The sequence below is a fragment of the Fundulus heteroclitus genome, chromosome 9 (genome assembly GCF_011125445.2).
Source record: "Fundulus heteroclitus isolate FHET01 chromosome 9, MU-UCD_Fhet_4.1, whole genome shotgun sequence".
In the NCBI taxonomy this organism is placed as follows: Eukaryota; Metazoa; Chordata; class Actinopteri; order Cyprinodontiformes; family Fundulidae; genus Fundulus; species Fundulus heteroclitus.
This window is the reverse complement of record NC_046369.1, coordinates 25,265,137-25,290,893: the sequence shown is the minus strand read 5'-3', so window position 1 is coordinate 25,290,893 and position 25,757 is coordinate 25,265,137. Positions and strand designations below refer to the sequence as shown.

The following is a 25,757-nucleotide window of genomic DNA, read 5'->3' as shown; positions in this document are numbered from 1 at the left end:
AACACAATGAAGTCAAGACAGCAACTAAAGTAAGCTGCTTTTGCCCGTCTGTCTGAGCCTGTTGTTAGCCTCCTATAATTAAAAGAGGTTGCTCGAGAGCTGCTGTAATCATATAAGAGGGCACAGTATAATATTATGATGATATGTAGAGCGTAGATGCCAAGATCTGGAGCAGGAGATCCAAGTTTGGGGGCAGAGGACTCCACCCGCAGGCGGAAAAGAGAATTTCTCATTTTCAGTGAAGTTTTGGGGATCTTCAACTATAATCTTAAAGTTAGTTATTTAGTCTGACTTTTTAATTATTATGAATATCATTATTTCCAGGTTTTTAATTCTGACATTTTGTAGCTTCTAGAAACGACTCCGTAATGTTTGAATGTTTCTGGAGTGAGGGAGAGACCTTTTCAAAAGCTGGCCTGGTGTTACCCCTATATCTAATAATTGGAGATTTTACTATAGTTGTTCAAAAACCAGACACTTTCATTATCCCACAGTCTTTCAGTCCGTTGTATACCTAAAACATGGGATTATAAAAGCCAAATTGATATACAGACCTTTTTGTAAATCAGTTTCTTTCTGCTTCTTGCTAAAAAATAAAACCCAGCCATGTATGTATTTTATGAGCTTTCAACTGGAGTGATTTAATTTATCTAATTTCGTTTATTTTGCATTATTAGCTATAATTATATTTTGTTCCACAGAAAAATATAAACACAAAATATCTGTGGTCTCACTAGTGTTACTCAAAATTTTCCACCTAATGAATTTAGATGTGAAATGATCCAATTATAGAGCTGAGCAAAAGTCTAGAAGGAAATTTTACTTCAAAGGAAAGTATTTTCCTGTAGTATTTTTTTTTTCATTTAAAAAATGTCCTTAGTCAATGTTTCATGCAATTCAATTCAGTTTAATTATTCTAATGATCAAGGATCAACTCACAACCAATGTACTCAAGGCACATTACAAGAAAAAAATCAGTTCAATCCAACACTTAAAGACAACAATGGTGTAATGATTACTAGAAAAATCTATTTAACTCAACAAGATCCTTTTTATCTGTTAACTGGAAATAAAATATTAACATAAAGTGGACACCTGCCCTGGTTCACTTTTTTCATTGAATCCTACAGACAGACTCCAAGTGAATTAAATAAATTCCAATTGATCCTAGTTTTCACACCATGCTGTCAAGTTGTCTTTATTTTTGGAAGTAGGTAAAATGTTGAAACCCAGCATTCACTTCTCCTGGATGAGAATGTAACGCTTTGCAGCAATCCCTCATACCAAGCATGCATGTAGCGATGGTGGAGAGGAAAACTCCTCTTTAACAGGAAGAAACCTCCAAACCACTGAAGTAGCTCCTAAAGTCGCTTTTCATTCAGGAGAGAAATACAAATCTGACAAGCTCTGAGCTGATCTTCAAATCTAAGATAGAAAAGAGTGGCATCAATCTCTGTGTGATGGATCTGTTTAACATTAGTTTTACTTCAGAAGTTAATAACTAAAATTAATGAACTTTAACTGTAAATACAGATGGAATAACAGTTTCATACTGTTCATCTTATACACTTACTCACAAGTGTCTTGCTATCTTAGTTTGTAGGTTGGAAGCTGAGAAGTTTGGAAACCTCTAAATTAGATGAATCTGTGTAAATAAGAAAATATAACACGCTTTGATGGACCAAAACATGTATTTTATTTAAAACAAGAGTATCCTAAAAGAGCTGTTAGCTGAATCTTGACATAGTAGAAGATCTGGCGTGGATGATGCATCTTTCATGTTGTGTGTAAAACCTTTGCTGGATTATTTTTCAATGTTTGTTTTTATTTTTTATTTTTGTATAAATACATGCTTTTCTACAAATAAGTTGTCATTCTTGCGTTCTTTTGTCTGGAAATTGATTGTTTTCTCTTGATTCTTTAAGCACACAATACACAAAATGCTATTGTCTCACACCAGGACAGAGAATTAGAAGAAGAATCAGTCCAGAAGAAAAAAAAATCATAATAAACACAAAGCCTGTAAAAAACACTTGACTGTAAGTTTGAAAGCTTTTGGATCATTGCAAGCAAAATGTGAAGAAATGAGCTGTGGTTTAAAGCGTTCTGCCCAGTGCGTTGCTGTGAGGAGTTAAAAGCGAATCAGGGGAGAAGGGGCGAATCAAAAAGTGCAACAGCCTGTCATGGAGATGACTTCATGTTCTCCACTTCTCCAACATCCAAAATGCTAAGCAAAGGCTGGGTGTGGGGACGGAAAGAAATACTCAAGATGAGAGAAAGGAGAATTGATGAGAACCTGGACAAATCGTATACGTTTCAGTAAAAACATACATGGAAGTAAATCTATAAAAAACCCAAAATGACAAAGAAAAATGTTGTATAGTTGTTTGGATGTGTAGATTAATTCTGAAAAAAGCTAATGAGAAGAACGCCCTGGAGAGGATTTCTCAGGTTCTTGTTTTTTTTAACTATTTCCATGGCTTTAGTTATGGTGGCAATTTGCACCGGATCTAAGTAGTTACGAAGAACTCTCAGATGAAATACAAATAAGTGTAGAGTTCAACAAAGTAGCCATAATCACAAAATCCTCATTAGCACTGTGTTTAAGTTCGACCACAAAGCATAGTTCACATGATCTAATGATTTATTCTGAATTAAATGCTTGTAAACATTCTTCTTATGTTGGCTTGCACGGTAACAACAGCTGTCATCATAGGACGTGAAGACATTACTGTGAGTAGGATTAAACCCAAAACAACCATTTACCGGTCTTCAAGAACTCCAGACAGAGTTCGACTGCTGTGCATGAAGCTTTAAAACACCCAAGAAAGTCCAATATTTACTAGGACTGTCCTCCAAGGATCATTATCCTGTGACATTCAGTTACCGCCGGTGCAGAGCCTGTAACAGGTAGGTGTTAATTGGTCTGAGACATTCAAAAGCTGGCCTGGTGTCAACAGGACCAGCAAAGAAGCTGCGCGTCTTCAAAAAGAACATAAACACTGTATGCGATTCTGCAGGAAGTACCACGACACAGATTACAGACACATCAGCGCTGATGATTGGCAAGACGCCCCGACTGTCCATCTCACAAACATCATATAGGAATCTAGGTACACACCCATACACTTCCTAACTGTGTCATCCATAGAGAAACTGTGGCATGCAGTTCTGGGTTAAGTGGTTCGTTCCACTTGACCCAGTTGATATCTTAACAAAACAATTAGTCTCTGTCCTTGTCACAGCGCTAGAAATGCAAATGGTTGGAACTAGTCTCTGTAGAGGCTTTTTTACTTTCTGAACCTGGATTACCCACCTCTGCGATGAGTCCTGTGTCATGCTGACAGCAAAGTACCCACAAAGCATAAACATGAGGCGTTGGCTCTCGTTCAAGGGAGCGGGCTCACTGTGAATGAGACTAAAAAATGCAGCTATGGTGATGGATAACCGTTTTCCTGCAAGTAGCTCTAAATTTATCATTAGGCCCCAAATCACTCATCTTCTGGCATATTTAGATTTAAAATGATATTCAGTTTAACAAACCTGTTTCTGGACGTGATGTTGATGTGTTTGGCATGACCCAGCCAGAGTTTCAACTTGGACAGTCTCTGGAGGGAGCTAAAGATTAGGGTGATGGAAAAGGGGCATTTCAGCCTCAAAGAATTGGCGCTCATCACCAAAGATAAACCATAACATGGCAAAAAAGAAAACTTAATTAGGAATTGTAGGGAATAGTTGGTCGCTAAAAAAACAATAAAAGCTTTCCCACTGATTTATTGAAAGGGGTATAACACATTTTTCAAAAATGAAATCGTAACAAATATAGACTTCTTTGTTCAAAACTAATACTGCCTTTACTGTGTATTATTATTATTATGGGGGGACTTCTCACTCGAAACACATTTCTTGGTTGAATTAAAATAATTGGGAGTGCAAATTTGGCATGGTATGTGTAATGTTGGTCTTAACTGTAGAGTTAACACTGAGCAAAGTCTGAAACCAGGTCTCTTGGATGGTGGGATAGATATGGGGGCTTCCTCCGGGTGGCTTTCATGCAAGAACCGCCGCTGCCTGTGGGGAGGAGGGGTAACAGGGGTAGAGACCTCCACGCCCACCCTGTCCCTCCGTCCCACCTTTCCACGGCTCTCTCGCTCCTCTCCCTCCCCGCGTCAGTCTGAAGGACTCCGGTTTCAGGTCGGAGCACGCACGGCTGAATCCCGGAGCTAAAGATGCGGGCCGTCGGAGCCGCTGAGCTGTGGACCGTGCTGGCCGCCCTGGTGGCCGGCGTCGTGTCCGACCTGGTGACGCTGGTGCAGGAGCAGGTGAAGCCCGAGTCCCCGCTGCTGCCGCCCAAGGTCCTGATCGCGATCCTGGCTCGGAACGCGGCGCACAGCCTGCCGCACTACCTGGGCTGCATCGAGAGGCTGGAGTACCCGAAGGAGCGCATAGCGATCTGGTGAGAGAGACTAGCCGACCGGGGCGCAGAGGTGGGGGGCTTACCTGCGTTAGTCCACAGCACCGACACTCACTTTTAGACGGTGAGTTTTTACTTTAAGTTTAGGGTGTTCCATCTGCACGGTGGTCCGTCAACAAACGGTGCGTAAACTTCACCAACAGACTGCTACTGCATATTTTTTTTACGACGCTTCCCTCACGCGTCTGCTCCCTAATTGCACAGTGCGGACGAAGATGAAAGAGTCTTTGTGGCATGTTCGGGTGTAGACTTAACCCCTAATCACTGTTCCATCCGCCTGATTCAGCACGAAGCCGCGGAAACGACTGGCCTTTTAAAACAGCGGGACGCGCAGGTTTGAAACCGGAGCCTCGCCACAGGTAGGCTCCTGTGAGCTGCTGGCTCTCTTATTTGGGAGAGGATGGAGCTGACAAAGAGGGTGCCTGCAGGTGAAGCGATGAAAGGAGACATTGAGCTGGTCTGACAGCAGCAGGAGAGGAGGGTGTGTGTGTGTGTGTGTGTGTGAGAGAGAGTTCTTAAAAGTCATGTGTGAAATACTTTCTGCGTGAGCTCCTGTATAGTCTGGATGCTGGTTAAGCCGGGTTATGAATCTGATAGTAGATCTTTGTGGAATCAAAGAGATTTTGAGCTGCCGCTATGTCAATTTCTGTTGTCAAAATTATCTTAAGACACATCTCCTAGGGGTGGTTGTGAATCTGTGCAACAATATCACCACTCTTTGTTATGCCATGCATCCCAAAATGTATTCTTTATCCCTTTTATGCCTGTTAAAAGCAAAACCTCTATGCATTTAAGTGAGATTTTGGGTGAAGGATGAACACAACTTAGTGCATGATGGCGTAGGTCAAAAGAAAGGGGGTTTAAAAATGTTTTATACTGTAAAATAAATCTCACAGCCTTCTGGCTCATTGTGGCTGTGGTATATGAAGAAATGGAAAATTAAAAAGAAAGGGCCATGTGCAGTTTGCCCAAGTTATATAAGGGACACAGCAAACATGGGTCAAATGAGAACACAATTAAACATTTTAACCCGCAAAAAACTATAGGTGACTGGGAACTTAATGCACATCATCCTGAGAAGTCCCTCCTCGCTGTGTGACATAGTGTTGGCAGCATCATGCTGTGGGACGTTTAAGGACTGACTCACGGTGGCTCAATCCAGGTGCACTCACACTTAAAATTTTCTTTTTAGATTTGTCTTTGTAAAAATCTTTAAAACTATGCCTTTTTGTCCACCTCACAGTTAGATACTATTTAATGTTGATTTATTACATAAAACCCCAATAACATGTTTTGAAGTTTAAAGTTACAACAAATTCTGATCAGATTCAAGTGTGCAAGGGACTGCATTTCAGCTGGTAGAGCTTTTGTCTTGTGTCCCACCCTTCCCTGGATGATATTGTTTGCACGGCGTCTGTTTCCAGTTCAACGAGCCTTATCTAATACACCCAGTTCACACACATTAACTCAGACGCTGGAAAAACTGCCCACAGGGAGAACGTCGGCACTCTGCAGCAAAGTGTGAAAGGGACTCAGGCTTACATGGATTTGTGAACGGATTAACCGAAAGAGAAAAGGGCCCCCATCGGTTATGAGTGGCATGTTTTTGCTAGATTCATGTGCATAATAACACACAAGATACAGAATAAGCTCATTGGCCAGTTTTCAGCTTTGATGTGCAGATTTAATAATCTTCTGTATCAACGTTTTGCAATATTAGAAAAAAAACTTTGACATTTCTGATTGTGATGACGACTCCATCCATCCATCCATCCATCCATCCATCCATCCATCCATCCATCCATCCATCCACTGTCTTCCTCTTATCTGAGATTGGGTCGCGGGGGCATCAGGTCCAGGAGAGGTTTTCACAATACAGCTGGAAATTGATTAAAGATGTCCAGACATATCGTCTAACTTTGATGTCTTTTAGATGTGTAGCACCTGATTCAGCTGCTGTTTACTGTAAGAAGCGCAGAGAACCCTGACCTCCCATAACACATAACACAGGGCCGCTTCATATTATGTCTATTTTAAAAGTGCTGCTTTTCAAACTTCCTGCACCTGTGCTCCAGTGCTAACAGTAGCATGTGCATAAGCAGAAGCAGTACGTGGAGATTTAGATTCAGATTCAGATGGGTTACTTTTATTTATTTCTTGCCTCCCTCATAACAGCGTTACTGCTAGAAATATTTTAGTTAACCTTCTGTTTTTGAAAAACATAAATATTTGAGTTAAGGCGCTTTATCCTCCTCCACCAGAAGGAGCACTACAGTTCTGGTAGTACCTCACTTCCTGTGCTAATTATGTATTACATAAATGCAATAATTTGTTAACGTGTTGTTACAAGGTTTGTTTAAAGGAACCATTTTCAGTGGCGAATATAAAGCTCACCAGAAGGCCAATAAAATGTAACTAATAACTAAATACTGAAGCACAAACACTGTAATAACACAGCAATGCTTGGGTTCTGGTAATGTAAAACAGGACGACTGCACGGATATGTTAAAAAAAAAGCACTTTAATGCAACAACCTTAGAATTTTCCTACTTTGAATGTTTATTGGTTTTTTGTGGTTACATTGGTTAGGGAAATGGCACGTTTTACTGAATATAACCCAACCAGCTCTGAGCTGCTTTGTTTTTTATCATCATTGCAGCTTAATGCCTGAGCCAAACCATCCAGTAAATGTTCACCCTCTACTAAGGCATGCTATTCCAGAGCATAATATATATATATATATATATATATAAAAACATCCACACAAATAAGGAAACAATCTATTCAGGCAAGAGTTCCCTTTGACATCACTGAGATATAACTTCATGGCATGTCAGTCTTTATTTTACTGAATCAATGGGCTTACATGAGAATGTAGACCGAAGGTTATGTGCTGAGAAGGTTCACCTCCCTTCTACCTTGTATTTATGGGCTGACAGGTGAATAAATCTTTACACTGGGGTCCTGAAATGAAGGGGGAAAAAAAAACATTGTTAAAGCAGGAATGAAGAGACGTCGACACCTTTTGCAAGCTAATAGTTGTATCTTGAACATTGTTTTACGGTGTTATGTGTTTTTAGGATGTTGTCTTTATACACCATGCACATTAAAATATTGACAAGGACAAGTGGGTGAGAGAAAACCTCACATGTAAAAAATGTGGAGGCAACTGGTGTTTTTATTTAACGGCTTTCTGTAAATTCCCAAAGTTAAAATTAATGCATGCTGCGACAGATGTTATATCCATCAGAGGTTAGACTTTTCAGATGTTTCTATCTAGTGGCACATGCTTATTTAAAGTAATTTTATGATAAGCAGGGCATGTCTGGTGCAGTAATATATTTGGGGTCATCATTTCACTTTTATTTATTCATCAGTATTGTATATTCATGACATCCTTAGTTACAAAAAACTGCTGTGCAAGAAAAAATTAAATAAATCATGCACAGTAAATTACAAGGTAACATATACAATGGAACAATAAAATATAGGGTGTTAAAACTAATATTAAGTAAAACAATAGTACTACAGTACTATAAATGTTTTTAAAAAATTGTAGATATCATATATTTTGCTGGCTGGCCTTTTAGACTCTCAGAAATCAAATTTTACATTTTAAAATCAATTTTAAAAAAGGAAAGTGAAAGCCCAGGTAATATGATGAAGACCATAAATTGATTCCTGTTTACATTGCCCCATTTAGGGCAATATACTTTTAAGACAATCTGTAATTAAAGCAGATGTAATAGCTTGAATGGTCAAAGAGATCTGTAAATGATCAGCCAGGGGCCTAAAATAAAGCCCTGAGGCACTCCACAACTGACAGCAATGACAGAAAATGAAATCACATTTCATTTTATTACATTTGCATTGTTTAAGTTAATGTAGTTAAACATGTTTTCAGTCCCTTATGATATAGGTTTAAGAGTGAACAAAATGTCCATATTAACTTTGGACATCCTACTGAAACTAAAGTTTACGAGATGTGTAATGTGTATTTTCCTTCGGTCCTACTGTAGATAATGTTGCCTGTCTCTTCTGACCATTTTATTCATCTTTGTGCAGATGTTTTGTTTGTCAGTAAATCCTAACCCTCTTTCTTTGTTTTAGAAGTTTCTCCCCTTGAAGTGGGCACAGGTCTTATCCACTATTCACAGAGGAGGGAGAAAACCTCTCAAGCCCCTGTTAGTAAATGAAAGAATGCGAGGTATTAGTAGAAGGAGGCGGGTGGATGGGTGGAGAGAGAGAGAGAGAGAGAGAGAGAGAGAGAGTAGTCAGCAGTGTTAGAAACTACCCAGAAGGCATAGCAATTTGGGTAATCTGCATTCTCAAACTAACTTAACTAGATTTGCCCTCCACTTGAACCACACAGCGTTTCTGAAATATAATCCACCAAGATAGCGGCATCAAAGCTTCATTATATGGCTGATAACCAGCATGATGTTCTTCATAAGAAGCTTATGAGGGAAATTATAAAGAACACCACGAATTAGCCTTCATTATTTGCGTGTTTGCTTTTTATGTTGACCACGATTCTGTCAAAACCTCCTAATGTTTTAAACCATGCAGGTATAATTTGATCCTCGCTCCACTTGTCACCGGCTGCCTGTTCTCGATTGCCTGCCGGCTCTGTTCTTATTGAGGCGGAGTGCTTTACCAGGTGCTGAGCATGTGGTCGAGAGGATTTGTGGACTTGTCAGAGTCTGACTTAAAGTGGAAATAAGACTTACATAATTGGTCATTCCCCTCAGGACCTACATTCTCACTTTTATAGCGTCATGTTGTCTGTTCGCGTTTTTAGAAACCCACTAATCATTTTTTTTTTCACCATCACAGAGCTCATAAACAACGAGGTCTGGTCCACGTGGTGTGATTTAAAACAGTCTTTTAGTCAAAATAACACTTGGTTCTTGTAATTTATTATTCAAAAATGATGCACTATTATAAAAAAAACTGACGTATTCTGATCTACAGGCTGTGGCTATCTTTTCAAACAAAAAAAAAAATCTGATTTACTTAAAAGGCTGGAGTAAGAAATGACAACGGAGGTTAAGAATTTTTCCACATTTGTCTAAATACTTGAGGTCTGACACATGTGTCATATAATTTGCAGCTCCTGTCAGATAAAGGGAACAGTTAAATGTAATGCTGGTTCTCATATAATGTAGCCTGAAGACATTTAACCCACGTGATGCTGCGTCGTCAAACTTTTTTTTAAGCTATTTTGACAAGTGCACTGGGAAATGTGGGCAAAAACGGACTATAACAAATTGGACTTGAATGTTGAATAAAAGTCTGACTGGGTGAGTAATGCTGTCTGTACCGCTGAGATTTACTAATGTTTGGTTTGGCAAGAAGAAAACTTTGCATTTGAAGACAATTACTCACATCAACAGTCTGCACAGCATCGTCAGGATGCACATTTGTTTAGTGAACTGAAAAGCATTTCCACACCTTCAGAAAAAGTGCAGACATGCAGCCTGACTTTTTAAAAACCTCCAAGACAAAACGGAAAGGAATCGTCACACCTGTGGGATGCTTTTGAAAGCAACCCCTCAAACCAAACCGCTTCATGTGTGAAATCATGGAAGAATCAAAAGAAATCAGGCACAATATCAGGAAGATAATGCCATCCTACCATCATACTGTTAAAGAAGGAGACTGATTCTGTTTCCCGGAGATGAACGTGTTTCGGTCTATCCCTGAACAGAAAGCCTAGAGGCTTTGTGGCGATGATGGCTGACTCCAAGACAGAGACTTGAATTTTTGGAGACATGTCCTTTGCCGTGATTAAACTAAAATGGAACCGTTTGCCCGTAATGACTTTTGTTACATTTGGAGAAAAAAAGGGGTAGCTTGCAAGCCTAATCTCAACAATGAAGTAGCGTGAGTGTTTTGCTGCAGGACGGACTGGTGACTCTTGTACATCTCTGGCCTTATCTGGAAGAATGTTCCAAGATAGTTGGAGTCAAAGTTATTTAGTTAGTTCTTTTTCTTTTTTTTTATTAAACGATCGGACTAATCAATTTATTTTGACACCACTGTCTACTGTTTATAGACAGCCATACGAGGGTCACTGTCACCAAGCCTGCCCTGGATGCACTATTGTTCTTCTTCAGTTTGTTATCTTACATTCGTTGTCCTCACAGATTCCTGCTGCTGAGCTTGGATGCACGTTTACAGTCAGGGTTATTGATAACGTCCCTCTAAATTTTTACTTTTTGCGCCCTTACAATACTTATAGGCAACCAGTCATCACATCGTCTGCTCCATGAAACCTATGTTAATGCTCAATAGGGCACATATATGGATGTTTAATATATTTGCATTGTACATGCGGGTGAAACAGGTTAACATCTTGATGTAAAATTATAGTCATAATGGCCTTTATGGCATTTATTTTCTTAAATTACTTTTATACTTTTAGTTGACTAAAAAAAAAAAATCAGTTAAGTGTTTCTAAACTATAGGATCTATACATATGAGTAATGAATCTAAATACTTTTAACACATCTGGTCATCAAATAGACCAGTACAAAGTATCAAAGTAGAAGTGGAACGAAAACGATAAAAAATAAACTTTTATGTAAAAAAAGAAAAAAGAAATCTGAAAAGTGTGGCATGTACAGTATTTTTTATATACTGTTCCCTTTACTCTGAAACTCCTAAATAAAATCCAGTGCAACCAGCTGCTTTTAAAGGTCACCAATATAAAGAGTTAACCTGTGCTCAATTTAAACAAGTAGATCTATGGTTCAGTCATATTCTTTCTATTGATGGACGATCGATTGAAACTTTCAAAGTCTCGTATGTTGTTGTTGTTGTTTTCAACCTAACCCTGCTTTATACCGCTCCACAGCTTTATCCCTGACCTGTCTGCTGTGTTGCTTGGTCTTTGTGATGCTCTTTGTTCACTGATGTTCTCTGACTATCCTCAGAGGCCTTCAAAGAGCAGCTGTATTTATCCTGAGATTATGTCACACACAGTGGAACCGTATTTGAAGAGGAATAAGTAAAAGGAAGGGTAATCAAGCAGTGGGGTCTGATCACGAATACATGCTCTTCATATCTGTATTTGAAAGATAAATCCAGATAAAACACATTAAAGTTTGTAACGTCTACTTGAGGAAATTTAAGGGCTATAAATGTGTTTGAAAGGGACACCAACAGTGAGTGCATCTGCTGTTGTAGCTCTTTGAAGTGAGTCCCTGAAAATATGGACACCGCAGAGAGCGAGGAAAGAGTTAAATACGATTCAACCTTGGAGTTTATTGGACTGCGTCAGAGAAAAAAAAAGTGTCCTTTGTCTTTCCTTCAAAAGGTTTTAAGCCATGTTTGAGCGATCCAGTTGTACGGAACAGATTATCTGGATGGTTGTTGATTATCTGGCATTTGTGGGTGATTAGTGGCTTTGGTTTGTGCCAGCATGCGTTTGATCACAGCACTGGCACTGAGGAAGCGATTTCATTACTTCTGAGGTCCTGCGGGCGTTGTACAATCCAGAGTTGAATTTGTCGTGTGTGTACACATACCTGGCAAATAAAGCTGATTCTGATTCTGTCTCGAGGATGTCTATGACTGGGCAATAGCACGTGTTTCACATGTGTCTCTGTTTTAGATAGGTGTGGATTCAATTACATGTGCTTTGCATTTTATTTTTTGGGCTCACTCCCTGCTTTTCATTCGGTCTCCCATTAGAAGAGACTGTGTAAAATAACTGGACCCAGTCAGCTTTGACCGTCAGTGTCTGCTGTGGCCTTGCATTTTATTGTCATAGTCTTTGGAAACTATAAAATTCTCCAACATCTCCTCCAATGTTAGCTGGAAACTCCAAAGAATGTCAAGGTGACATTTCCCAGATGATAACCTCATCGAGAAACGAATTCAGAGGAGGACGCTCCATTCTTTGTCTTCCTTTTCTTCTCTAACTTCACCCTTAATGCTAGTTGCATAATTTACTGGCTCAGATAATTAAAGTGTTACAGATGGCTTTAAAAAGGCCATTTTGGGGGAAAATTGGTCTCAATTTTTTCAGAAACAATCTCTGATGGCTTGGCGAGTGCTTAAATATAATTACTATATATTTGTTTCACGTTAATTTGATTTAGTGAATTAAATATGGCAAAGAGTGATGTAATGTCAAAAAGATTTGGTGTTCAACTCTCTTTACTGCCAAGTTGACATCTACCCTAACCTCTAACCTTGTTTTGGGGCCTTGAGGAAAATCCTTAACCAGCAGTTAACCTTATCTTCTGACCCGAGGGTGGGAACCCAGCTTCCTGACAAGCTGGTCGTATCCATGATTTTTAACACCAAACATATTTGTGTTTTCCATGCATTGCAACAACAATGACAAGCTGCTCATTTTACAATGACGTTGCATTAATTAACTTGTTTGTAGGTGTTGTTCAAATTTAGATACAGTTGAAAATAGATTTTTTTTTACATACAAAGTGTAAAAGTATTTTTCCCCTCACTGTCTGAAGTGAAATGAGAATAAAGTTGCTGTTTTAGATCAGCAATATTTCTTTTGAAGCGGCTATAGCGGCCACTTCAAAACTTAATGGTCCTTAAGCCACTTTGTAATTTGGCAGCATGGTTAGAGGCATTGTCGGTTCAGAAGACCTGATTGTGCACAACCTTTACCTTCCTGGTGTCTAGAAAATGTTGCTTTAATTATTCCCTATAATGTTTTTTTTTTCTTCGTGATAGCGTCTATTTTGTGAAGTGGACCACAGTTCGTCCAATAGCCAAACGTGCCCAACATCATGATGCTGCCACCCCTGTGTTTCACAGCTGAGATAAAGTTCTCAGGCTTGTAGCTTAATCCCGTTTCCTCCAAATTCAAACATGGTCATTGTGGCCAAACACTGAAATTTTTGTTTGATCACACTAAAATTAAGGGTCTTTTTTGCTTATTGAGTTTACAAACTGTTATCTGGGTTTTTATATTGCTTTTGGAGTAATGGCTTCTTCTGCTCTGAGTGGCTTTTCTGCCCATTCCGGTAGATGGCTTAATGTAAATTGAATAACAAGCATTTTAACAACGCCCTGCGCTCTTATTCTGGGGCTGATACATACTTTACATCCTCACCAGGTTCTTCTGCAGAACATATGTAGACATGTAGAACCTGTCTCCTTCCTCATTGGAAGCATCCTATGGTGTTTATGTTTGCATAAAAGTGGTTGAACAGATCAACGTGCAACCTTCAGATGTCTGGAAATTGAACCAAAACAGGAACAACACCTGTGGAGGTCCAAAAGGCTTGGCTGATTTATTTTCCCATGATGTCAAACAAGGAAGCAGTGTTGGGTTAAAATACACTTACTGGAGTGCTTCTGTTTACCTAATTGGTATTATGAATCAAACTATCAGAATCCTACAAAGCCACAATATCATCATTGGAGTTTCCCATATTGTTTGTAGACATAATGCTAATATTAGTGCATATCAATAAAATAAGTATTTCCTTAATCTTGCATGTTAAAATAGAGATAATTTTGGCAAATTACCTAACCAGGAGAAGTTTGGTGCCTAGTTTGCACGCTGTGGTAAGAAACCATGTTGCTGTGTGGCTGTACGCCTTAAATAGAATAAATGCAGAGCCTAAAATAGGTGTTGAGTCTAACCGGACATGTATTGATTCAGATTTCTCCTGGTATTGATCATATGTCTGAGGCATCTGCTGTGGTCTGAACCTGATGATGAGGAGTTACCATGAAATGATTACTATGTGGTCCAAACACAGTGACTTCAGAGGCTTTTCTGCTGTCAAGCAAACAACATGTATCATTACAAAGTTTTTGCAAAGTTCAGCACTTAATAAAAATAATAATTTTGTAAATTGAGGTTCTCTTTCCCCACTATATTTTTTCACCATCACACAGTCCACAGTACTTTGTTTCTGCCCTATTCTGACTCATTCCCTCTTGTCTGTTTTCTTTCTATGAAAGAAATTTCAGCAGAACAATTTCCTCTATCCTAACACAGCATAAACTGTGTTTTTAAGAAGCCTCTATTCCTCTGTAATGTTCTCCGATTGTATAATATTATGAATGAAGCCTTTATTTAGCCAGGCTGATCTCATCCTCGCTAAATCCCATCTTCTTCCAGGTCCTAATCAAGATGGATTACATATAATGTACCGTGAAGTAAAACCATTATTGGACAAGTTTAAAAAAAAAGGAACCGACTAAATCAAACCAAATCTAGAAGTTAATACACAATGGCAGCTGTTTAATAAATAAGATGTTAAACACTTCATCTGATGCACACCGGTTTATTATTTATTTGTTGAGGAGCGTCTGGCGCGGCACGTCTTCAGTACACTTGCATTTTGCTTCTATGGACGATCTTTGCAAAGAGAACAGTTTGCTGAATTAGCAGGCTAATCCTAATTTACACTCTCTCTTTATGGATACAACTCTAATAATTTTGCTTGTTTTCAAGGAGAAGCAATCAACTGGGTGCGGATTAAATTTACAGATAGGTATGTCTTTCATTACATTTAGCACTTTGCTATGGACATCATTTTTAGCCCTGCTCTTGTTTCTGCTCTGGCCCTTAAATCACACCAGGAAGCCTTAATGCTGCGTTCAGGCCGAACAGGCCAAGCTTCAAAAAGGCGTCCAGCGCCTCAATATGGGTGCTCTGAGCAAAGTGTGGACAGACTGGTCTGACGTGCGTTGGGAGGAGCTACTCTGTTCTTTTCGTCAAATGCGTGGAAATATTTACCATGTTGAAAGTTCAGATAACTAACCCGAGATCCTCACTAATCCTCGCTCCAGGCGAGGTCCTTTACTGTCTCTGTAGTGATGGCTGGACTGATCATAGATAATAGGAGGGGCACAAACAGCGACGATGAGTTTGTCCTCCATTGTCGACTTCCTGGCTGTCCATGCTCCTTCTATCGCATTGGAAAATCCTCCACTACATCACAACGTGGCCAGCTGCAAAGTTCAGATTCTCCAACTCTGGCATGTGCCACTCCGGACGCTCAGACGCTTGAAATCTCAAAATGGGGCGCACCCGACAGGTGAAATGCGCCGCAGGGCCTATCGACACTCCTAGAGGCGCGTCCACCACAGACTTTGCATGTAAACCAGATGTCCCAGATGCTGAAAACACGTGAACGCACCATGAGGCTCGTCTGAGTGGGTCAAATCAAACAGAAAGCCTGTAAGCTGCAGCGACCATTACGATCTCTGTCCCTCACTCTGCTTTAACTATGAACATCATTGTGTTGGATAAAAAATATTTTTGTTAAATCAGGTTTATTTATTTATTCTAATCATACTTTTCAGTGCCCACAGTTTTTAAAGTGGTTTAGAAATAAGGTTGGCTTGACTTGGCAAGGTTGTTTTTGATGGCATCCACATTTTTATTTCTTACACTTTGTATTACACTGGCCTGAGAATCTACAGACATGAGCAGCTGCTAAATGGTCTGGAGTCTGCAGATGAAGGACTACTCACTAGATTTCTCACACTGCACAGATGGACACCAATCTTGAGACTGTTACATTGTTTTCAGCTGAATCACAAAAAAACACAATCCAAAATTTCAATGAACAATGATAAATCAAAGAGAGGTGATCATACTCTTTATTTCATCCCTTCTTGAAGGGATGAAATGAATATGTGTTTGCTCTCCTGAATATTTGTGAAGGATCATACTTTTTCTTCTACTTTTGAACCTGAATGCTGAGCATCACACTTCAGTGCAACTCTGCAGAGTTTTGGAGCCTCTGTTGACCTTCAGAGCTGTGAGGAATTTCAGCTCTGAATGGCGCCTCCGTCTAACCAAACACCTTCACTCTCCTTCGCTACTCCTTGCCCCCCTCCACCCCTCAGTTGAGACCTTTACCCTCTCCGGCTATCAAAAACCTGACAGCCACGTCAACTCAGGGTCTGAACCACAAAGACACCTCAGAGACACTCAGACCCAAGCAGGGTCATTATGTGGAAAAGGCATCAGCAGTCCAGTCTGAAAGGGGTATTCTTACTACTTAATTGCATGCCGGGGACATTCATTATTGGGGATGATATTAGATAGTTTATTGAGTCAACAGTGAGCTAAAAGCAGCCAGCTGGTTCCTTTCAGACCTGTGTTTACCTGAAAGGGCCAGTTTCAGGGGCCAGCCTCTATGTTTAAGGTCAGCGTATCTGACACGCTTTTCTAGAGTGGGTAATTGAGGAAGAGGTACGGTGGTTGTGCACAAAGCTCAAAGGTCTTTGATTATTGGCTTTATATTGAGTTTTGCATGAGAATAAATGGAACATTTACATTAATAATTTATAACAACAGTCACGCTCTTACAGAGGTGTTGGTCTGACATCTAAACACCTAAAGCGTAACTCACCCCAGTGTAAAAGCATAACCGCACCCCCAGATACCTTTTGAAAAAAGCTACCAAAGTGGGCGGTGTCAAGAGACCCTGAGGGGCGGGACTAAGTGTGGGGATGAGTGTGTGTGGGGGGGGGGGGGGGGTTTAGTGGGGAAAGGAGGGAAAGTGACATGTTGAAACATGAAGAGTGACAAGGGTGACTGTGACGGACGTGTACGTTGGTAGCTAGTCGCTCCCTCACTGACTATGTGCTCCGGTCAGAGAACAGCTGCGACTTTAGGTGTTCTAACGGACTTTATTGCTGATCATGTAAGAGAATATATGAGTGTGTAGAGGTACGCGTGGTTTCTGCAAGATAAACATATACAGGAAGAATAATAATAATATTGTACATCTAGATTCCAGATATACATATACAAATTCTAACATATGCAGAATATTTGGTTTCAAGTAGAATCAAATATACATATCCAGTTACATTACCAATATATATTGTAATTATGTAACATTTCAGTAACAGTAATGTAACAAGGAAGAGGACCACCGCAAGTAGCAAGCAACAACAGGATAACACAGTTGAGAACTGGGCACCCAGGGTGTCAACACAGAACACATGAATGCGGCACACCAAATGTCCACAAGGTGGCATACAAAGACCACAAATGGTAGAAGCAGCTCCCCTCCCCGCACGGTCGAGAAACGACTATCTACCCGAACACACCGGCTCCACAAGCGCTCCGCACCACACTCGGAAGCCAGCCCACAATCCTGAACATCCCCAGAATAGCAGAAACGACGCTACAATTCAGAGCACTGCCAAACAGCTCCCAAACTGAACCACTCCCGCGACGGCAAACCAATAGATGAACGTCAGCTTCGTACTTCCTCGTCTGAACACACTGGAGCTCGCGGCAACTAAGGTTACACGGTTACCGAACTAATAGCGTGCAGTAAACACAAACGTATGTAGGAATTATGTACTTACATTGTCATCAACGCACACGTACACACAAAGGAATCAACATTTTAGTAAGGTGCTGAAGCAAAGCTACAAGTGCCTGCTAGCGGAGCACACACTAAAGTCTGTTCATGAATGTGCGCAGGCGCGTGGTATGTTCCTAATAACGTCTCTGACGTCACGACGCAGCTTTCAGCAGGGAGTTTTCCACAGCCGCCCCCGGATTCGTGGAGCGAATACGTAAACCAGGAAAGTCTCTGCTGGATCGGCGCAGCTGGGTTCTCATTCATCAGGCATCTTCGGAAGTTCGACCAACTTGGCGACAGGACGGGTGTAGAGGTTACCCTTGATGTCTACCTCTGCAACTCGCACCTTACCGTCGTCGCTGGGGATGATACGGGTGATACGCCCAACGGGCCATAACGCTCTTGGGAGCTGTGAGTCAAGCACCATGACGACAGTACCCACTGCCAGATCTGGGGTAGTAGTTCTCCACTTCTGGCGTAGCTGTAGGCCAGGCAAGTAATTACGGATGAAGTGACTCCAGAAGAGGTCGGCAAGTACCTGACTATGCCGCCATCGACGTCGTCCTAGTAGATCGCTGGAGCCGTAAACTGCCTGAGGGAGTGAAGCATCTCGTCGTCCCATGAGGAGGAGATTGGGGGTAATCGGGTCAGGATCGGCCAAATCAGAAGATGCGTAGCCTAAGGGCTTAGAATTGAGGATGCCCTCAACTTCAATGATCACAGTCATTAGAGCTTCTTCTGACAGAACTTGATCCTTCAGGACTGTCTGGAGTGAAGCTTTGGCCGACTTAATCTCCCTCTCCCACACTCCTCCAAAGTGTGGAGCGAGAGGGGGATTGAATTGGAATAGGATGCACTGTTTGGCCAGCTGTTCTTTAAGCGATGGCTCGAGTGCGGCAAAGGATTGCTGGAGCTCTCTCTCACCACCACGGAAGTTAGTACCTCTGTCGCAGAGTATCTCATAGGGTTTGCCCCTACGTGCTATGAAGCGGCGGAGAGCCAGAAGAAAGGAGTCCGTGTCCATACTTGGCATCAGATCAAGATGAATACAGCGGGTTGTGAGACATTTGAACAAGATGCCCCAACGTTTCTCGTGCCGCCGTCCCAACTTGATAGTGTATGGGCCGAAACAGTCCACTCCAGTGGACCAAAATGGCGGCTTGTTAATACGAAGACGCGCAGCAGGTAGATCAGCCATCTTGGGGATCGTAGGCTTACTTCTCCATCTACGACACTCAACACAGTGTTGTTGGTGTTTCTTGATAGCTTGGCGGCCTCTGAGGACCCAGTATGACCTCCTAATCTCCGCGAAGACTCGCTCTGGACCAGCGTGTAGGAGACGATCATCGTAGTCCTTAACCAGGAGCTGAGTGATGGGGTGTTCTGGTGCTAGGACGACCGGGTGGATTGAGTCTTCAGGTAGATCATTAGCTTTGCGAAGGCGACCTCCCACTCTAATAAGACCAAGTATCTGGTCGTACTCTGGTGAGAGAGATCTGAGGCGACTACTAGGTCGGATTGGTCGGTCGTGTTGCAGAGCACTGAGTTCCTCAGGGAAGCTATCTGCTTGCACCCGCTTCAGGAGAGCTACTTCTGTCTCTATGCGATCTGAAGCGGGCATAGGAGCTACAGCCGCCCCGTGTTGAGACCGGTAAGTAGCATCTACTAGGTCAGACCAGGTCGTGTACTGCAGTGGATCAGGATAGGTGTCGGGGACTGTAACCTGACCACAGAACATGGACTTCCTGAGCTCTACTGTATCTTCTACTTTCTCCACCAAGTTCTCTGGCCACTGGCTGGGGGACTCGTACAGGAAAGCAGGACCATTGTTCCAGCGGGTAGGCTGAGCGAGCTGGTGTAGTGACTTCCCCCGAGTGATGTCATCAGCTGGGTTCTGGTCGGAGGGAACATACCTCCAGTCACTGGTGTTGGTGTGTTCTTGGATCTCCGCTATGCGAGTTCCAACAAAAACCTTGTATTGAGCTGAGTCAGACCGGATCCAACTGAGCACCGTTGTAGAGTCTGACCACATGACGGTGTGACCCATAGTCAGAGTGAGCTCGGAGTGCAGTAGTTTGGCGAGCTGTGCTCCGGTCAACGCAGCGCTGAGTTCCAGGCGAGGCATGGATAGTTGCTTCCGTGGTGCGACCCTGGATCGTGCCATAACGAATGACACATGTGAGTGTCCTTCTGCATCTTCCATACGGAGGTATGCAACGGATCCGTATGCCTTCTCTGACGCGTCACAGAAGACATGTAGAGACACATTAGACGGTTCGGCACTTGGGATGACAGGTATGTAGCAGCGTGGCATGCTGACGTGCTGAAGATGAGAAAGTTCGATCTCCCAATTCTGCCACACTGAGAGGAGTTCCCCTGTGATGGGTTCATCCCACTGTTGATCATGTCTCCAGAGGGCTTGGATCAGGACCTTAGCACGAGTGGTAAACGGGATAATGTACCCTAGCGGGTCATACTGGGACGCTAGGACTCTGTACACATTTCTCAGTGTAGGCTCGGAGGTGACTGGTTGGCGGTACTTGTAGCCAAGTGTGTCTGATGGACAGTGCCACCGTAGACCTAAGGTTGATTCCTGAGGATCCGCTCTTTCTGCTGTTAGCCACAGCTCACAGCCTTCAGACCTTGCCTCCGACGGAAGGTGGGCGATTACTTCTGGTTGGTTGCTTGCCCACTGCCTCATGTCGAATCCACCAGCAGCGAGCACGGCTCTCATCTCGTCTATCAGCTGTCTGGCCTGTTGTAGGGTGCAGACGGACTGGAGGCAGTTATCCACGTAGAAGGCGTTGTTGACTGAGTTCAGGACCTCTTCATTGCCAGCACTATTGGTCTTGACATGCTGTTGTAGTGCATATATAGCACAACACGGACTGCAGGTAGTCCCGAAAGGTAGAACACGCCATTCGTAGATGTCTGGGCTACGCTCCTTCTCCATGTCACGCCACAGGAAGCGAAGGAGTGGTTGATCTTCTGGAAGTAACCGAATCTGATGGAACATCCCACGGATGTCTCCGCTGATAGCTACTGGGTACTCCCTGAACCTGAGAAGTACACTGAGCAGCGAGACTCCAAGGTTAGGTCCAGGAAGTAAGATGTCATTGAGAGCAGTCTGCTGGTACTTGAACGAACAATTGAACACCACTCTGGCCTTCCCGTTGTGGTGAACCATGTGGTGCGGGATGTACCAGGACTCTTCTGACTGACTTGCTTCATCACTGCTGATTTTGGCAACGTATCCAGCTCTCTCCAACCTGTGTATCTCTTCGTTGTAGACCTTAGCCAGATCGGGATTGCCGGATAAGCGTCGCTCTGTGGCTCGTAGCAGGGGCATCACTGCTAGTGGAGGTGCATGTAGCTTAGGGGCTGTTGGCTTACGAAGTAGAGGTGTAGCGTAGCGAGCTATACCGTCTACATTGACACGGACAGTTCGCCGTTCCAGTGTATTGACAGCCAGCTGATCTTGCTTGGAGCGTGTTGCTTCTTTCTCAGAACGATACGGCAGGGTGTCAACTTGCCAGAGCCTCTCAACGTGCTGATGTAGATCTTGATTAGGATACTGGAATGCTGCTTGGAGACATGACGTCTCTGTGGAGGGGGCTTGCAGGAAGTTAGTCGGTCCTTGTATGGCCCATCCTAACAGAGTGCACACAGCTACTGGACTACCTTGATTTCCTCTCAGTATCGGACGCACAGGAGTGATCAGATGTGGGTGATCGGAGCCGATGAGGAGTAAAGGCTGAACTAAGCTGAAGCTTCGCACTGGAACTCCACGGAGATAGTTAAACCTCCTCTTGAGCATCTCTGCGGGGCAGGATTGTTCTGCAAGACTGAGCTCATCTGCAGTGAAGGCATGACTGATGGCGTATTTTGCTCGAGTGTTGTTAGAGTTGCATACCTCGAATGACACTGACGCTCCGTTAAGTTTCACTACGTCTTGTCTGATAGTGCGAAGCGATAGAACCTCATTCTCCCTCTGCAGGCCAAGATACTTGGCAGCGGCCGGAAGGAGAATGGTTCTTTCAGAGCCGTCGTCTAGTATGGCGTAAGTGTCCAGCATCTTGCCTCCGTTGTGCAATTGGATAGGAACGACCTTAACCATGACACGGCTAGAATGACTGGACTGGCTGACGTACACCATGCTGGAAGATGTAGCAACTGTAGAGGGACTCTGGCAGACTTTGGTGGCCACTTCGTGCAGGACAAGAAGGTGTTGCTCATTGCAGGTGGAGCATGGCTTCTTTAGGGTGCAGCTCTCCGGCTTGTGTCCACGGCCACATCGCCAGCATTTACTCTTCTCTTTAATCCAAGTACCTTTCTCAGCTGTGCTGAGCTTGGAGAACTCTGTACAGGCGCTGAGATAGTGTTCTTGGTTGGAGCAGTAAGGGCAGTAGGGCTTAAAGCGCTCTCGCTTCTTGGATGCTTGGCCGTGTTTAGAACTGGCTGGAAAGGTAGCAGAACCGTGTGGTGGCTCTGAGTTCTCAGGCTGGTTAGTCACGTAGATCGTAGCAGACTTAAGTGATTGGGTCTTGATGTTCTTGTGCCTGCGCTCGGGCTGAGTGACTTCAGGTGTGGATGCTTCTGTAGCACGTCTTGCCACCTGAATAGCTTGTGCCTTGATTTCCAACCAGTCGGCAAAATCAGGGAGTGTATATGTCCGGTCAGTGCCACTGCGGATGATCCCTTTAGCTATACAATACTCTGCGAAGCGGTCTCTGTAAGTGGCGGGCAGCTTGCTCAGCAGTGTGTCCACATGAGAGCCACATCTCAGCTCAGCTCGAGAGGAACCATCGTTAGTACTTAGCAGGCCCACTAAGGTGCTGACAGCGTATGAGAAGTCCTCAAAGGCCTGTGCGTCACCTGGCTTGATAGGGGGAGAGTTCAGGATGGCCTTCAGCTCTCCTTGGACAAGCTGGCGCGGCTGACCGTAGCGCTGTTCAAGGGCGTGCATAGTACTGGTGTATGGCGTTCGGTCGTTGACATACCTCTTTGCCACCTGATAGGCGTTTGGTAGTTTGAGGAGGTCGAGGAGCACTTGGTACTTGTAGTCCTCGGTTAGGTGCTTGTGTGGACCTAGCACACTGTCCAGTCCCTTCTTCATCATTATGAAGTCACTCTCCCTGCCAGAGCTGAATGGGATAAGCTTGGGCTTTGGAATGCCGTAAGAAGAGGCAATGGCCATCTCCAAAATACCAGGAGCTGTAGGTTCCAATGGTAGGACGGTTTGCCTGTTAGGCGTTGGCATTGTAGTCATTTGTGTAGCTGGCAGGAGTGATGGGTAATGTTGAACTGCGGGTACGTAGGCAGAGTGCTGAGGGTAGGACTGATGTATAAAAGGAGGATGAGGGAAAGAGTTACTCTGTTGGACAGGAGGTGGATGGTTAGCAGTCTGTGTTGGCAAAACCTGTGACATAATGGGCTGTGGCACAGACTGTAACGGTTGTACATTCTGTCTATTTGGGGTATGGGGTACGGAGATAGGATTGGAAATCCATCCGTCATCAGCCAGTAGTTGTGCCGATGCCTGATGAACTGGCTGGCTAAGCATGGCTTGGTCTTGTGTACCTGGCTCCCCGGTCTGCAGTTGAAGGTTGGACTGTCGTAATGGGGAGTTGTGCTGTGACATTGGCTGCTGTATGGGTTCTTCTTTAGCGACAGCAGTGTAGCGAGTAGGGCTGTGCACTGGTGTTGACCAATGGTCGCTAGTAGGACTGTCCAGGATTAGCCTTGGTACGCTAGTGAACTGTGGAGGATATGGTGGCTGGTACACTGGAGCACTTCGTGGGTAGGACAGTCGTTTAACATTGTCCATTGCGATCTGCAACTCCTGTAGTTGTTTGGTTAGGTCGTTGTGACGTGCTTCCATACGATGCCATTGCTCCTCTTTGCTTGCACTTTGCGTAGTTAAAACAGGCGTGATGAAGTCGGCAGACGCTAGCTGGCTAGCTGGTTGACTCACGGTAGGCTGATGGAGATGTTGATCAAAGGGGGGCAGCTGTTTGGCTGGGAAACCGAGTTCGTAGTCCCCAAGATGCCGTGGGAGCTGTCTCCTTCTCTGAGGACGGGCTTGGATGTTGTCCTCTCCGTATTCACCTGGGAAGGTCGCCATAGCGCAGTGGGCGGAGCTTATCCGGCTCGAAGGACCACTGGTGACGGACGTGTACGTTGGTAGCTAGTCGCTCCCTCACTGACTATGTGCTCCGGTCAGAGAACAGCTGCGACTTTAGGTGTTCTTACGGACTTTATTGCTGATCATGTAAGAGAATATATGAGTGTGTAGAGGTACGCGTGGTTTCTGCAAGATAAACATATACAGGAAGAATAATAATAATATTGTACATCTAGATTCCAGATATACATATACAAATTCTAACATATGCAGAATATTTGGTTTCAAGTAGAATCAAATATACATATCCAGTTACATTACCAATATATATTGTAATTATGTAACATTTCAGTAACAGTAATGTAACAAGGAAGAGGACCACCGCAAGTAGCAAGCAACAACAGGATAACACAGTTGAGAACTGGGCACCCAGGGTGTCAACACAGAACACATGAATGCGGCACACCAAATGTCCACAAGGTGGCATACAAAGACCACAAATGGTAGAAGCAGCTCCCCTCCCCGCACGGTCGAGAAACGACTATCTACCCGAACACACCGGCTCCACAAGCGCTCCGCACCACACTCGGAAGCCAGCCCACAATCCTGAACATCCCCAGAATAGCAGAAACGACGCTACAATTCAGAGCACTGCCAAACAGCTCCCAAACTGAACCACTCCCGCGACGGCAAACCAATAGATGAACGTCAGCTTCGTACTTCCTCGTCTGAACACACTGGAGCTCGCGGCAACTAAGGTTACACGGTTACCGAACTAATAGCGTGCAGTAAACACAAACGTATGTAGGAATTATGTACTTACATTGTCATCAACGCACACGTACACACAAAGGAATCAACATTTTAGTAAGGTGCTGAAGCAAAGCTACAAGTGCCTGCTAGCGGAGCACACACTAAAGTCTGTTCATGAATGTGCGCAGGCGCGTGGTATGTTCCTAATAACGTCTCTGACGTCACGACGCAGCTTTCAGCAGGGAGTTTTCCACAGTGACACTGGTGGATTCGCCATGGATCGGTCTTTTGAGGTGGAGGATTTTTCACCCTCCTCGTCACCTTAAAGGACGCTTTGTGGAGGACAGGATGGGCCCTCATCTGCACTTTAGTGGTAAAGTGATGTTAGCAAGATCATTTTTGACATGGGCTAACGTTTAAAGCAGTAACAAACACTAAAGGTTATTGATCAATGTTCTCTATGCTCTACGTATCATTTGATCCAATAGGAAGATTCAACTGGAATAACCACCGTTCAACCCCAAGCGCTAAGACGGTTTTATGACATATATAGCAAAACTAAAAATTTCACATAAAAAAAACAAAAAAAAAATCTGCACAGTAACATTAAAGCAGTACACAGTACGGCCCAGCTTATACAGTTTATCTGTAAAAAAAAAAAGTAGATTTTGGTGAGAGTTACTCCAGTCTGGCTGAGGATCTGAGAAACTGCGGGAACAATCCACATCCTGGAGCCCACACGAAGATCTACTGCCAATATCCTGTTGCTGTACCTCCTCATACACCTTTAAAGCTCCCAGCTTTTCGGAGCTGTTCTGGCTACAACAACAGAACGAGACAGGTGCATTGAAGTTGAAGGCTGATCGCTGCATGCGGTGTTCTTACAAGGAATCCCCCAAATGTTTTCTGCTCTAACACGTTGCACCTCATCTAATCTTTGATGGTGATAATAGCAACTGGACGACCACCTGCATGTCTATACGCAAAGACAGAACTTGCTGAGATTGGAAATGGGACGTACGAATGGCCGTCTCTGGAATTGGTAGGAGAAGAAGTGGTGGGGTCTGTAGGTGAG

At 43.3% G+C, this 25,757-nt stretch overlaps 1 protein-coding gene across 1 annotated transcript in view; it reads left to right on the top strand.

The window, feature by feature from the left end:
* Positions 1-4,144: 4,144 nt before the first annotated feature.
* Positions 4,145-25,757, top strand: part of colgalt2 (collagen beta(1-O)galactosyltransferase 2) — a 40,232-nt gene continuing 18,619 nt past the window's right edge. Inside the window, exon 1 of the mRNA XM_012864869.3 lies at positions 4,145-4,456. Within this exon, the coding sequence (XP_012720323.2) occupies positions 4,230-4,456 (227 nt within the window). The 5' untranslated portion in view covers positions 4,145-4,229. The remainder of the gene's footprint in view (positions 4,457-25,757) is intronic.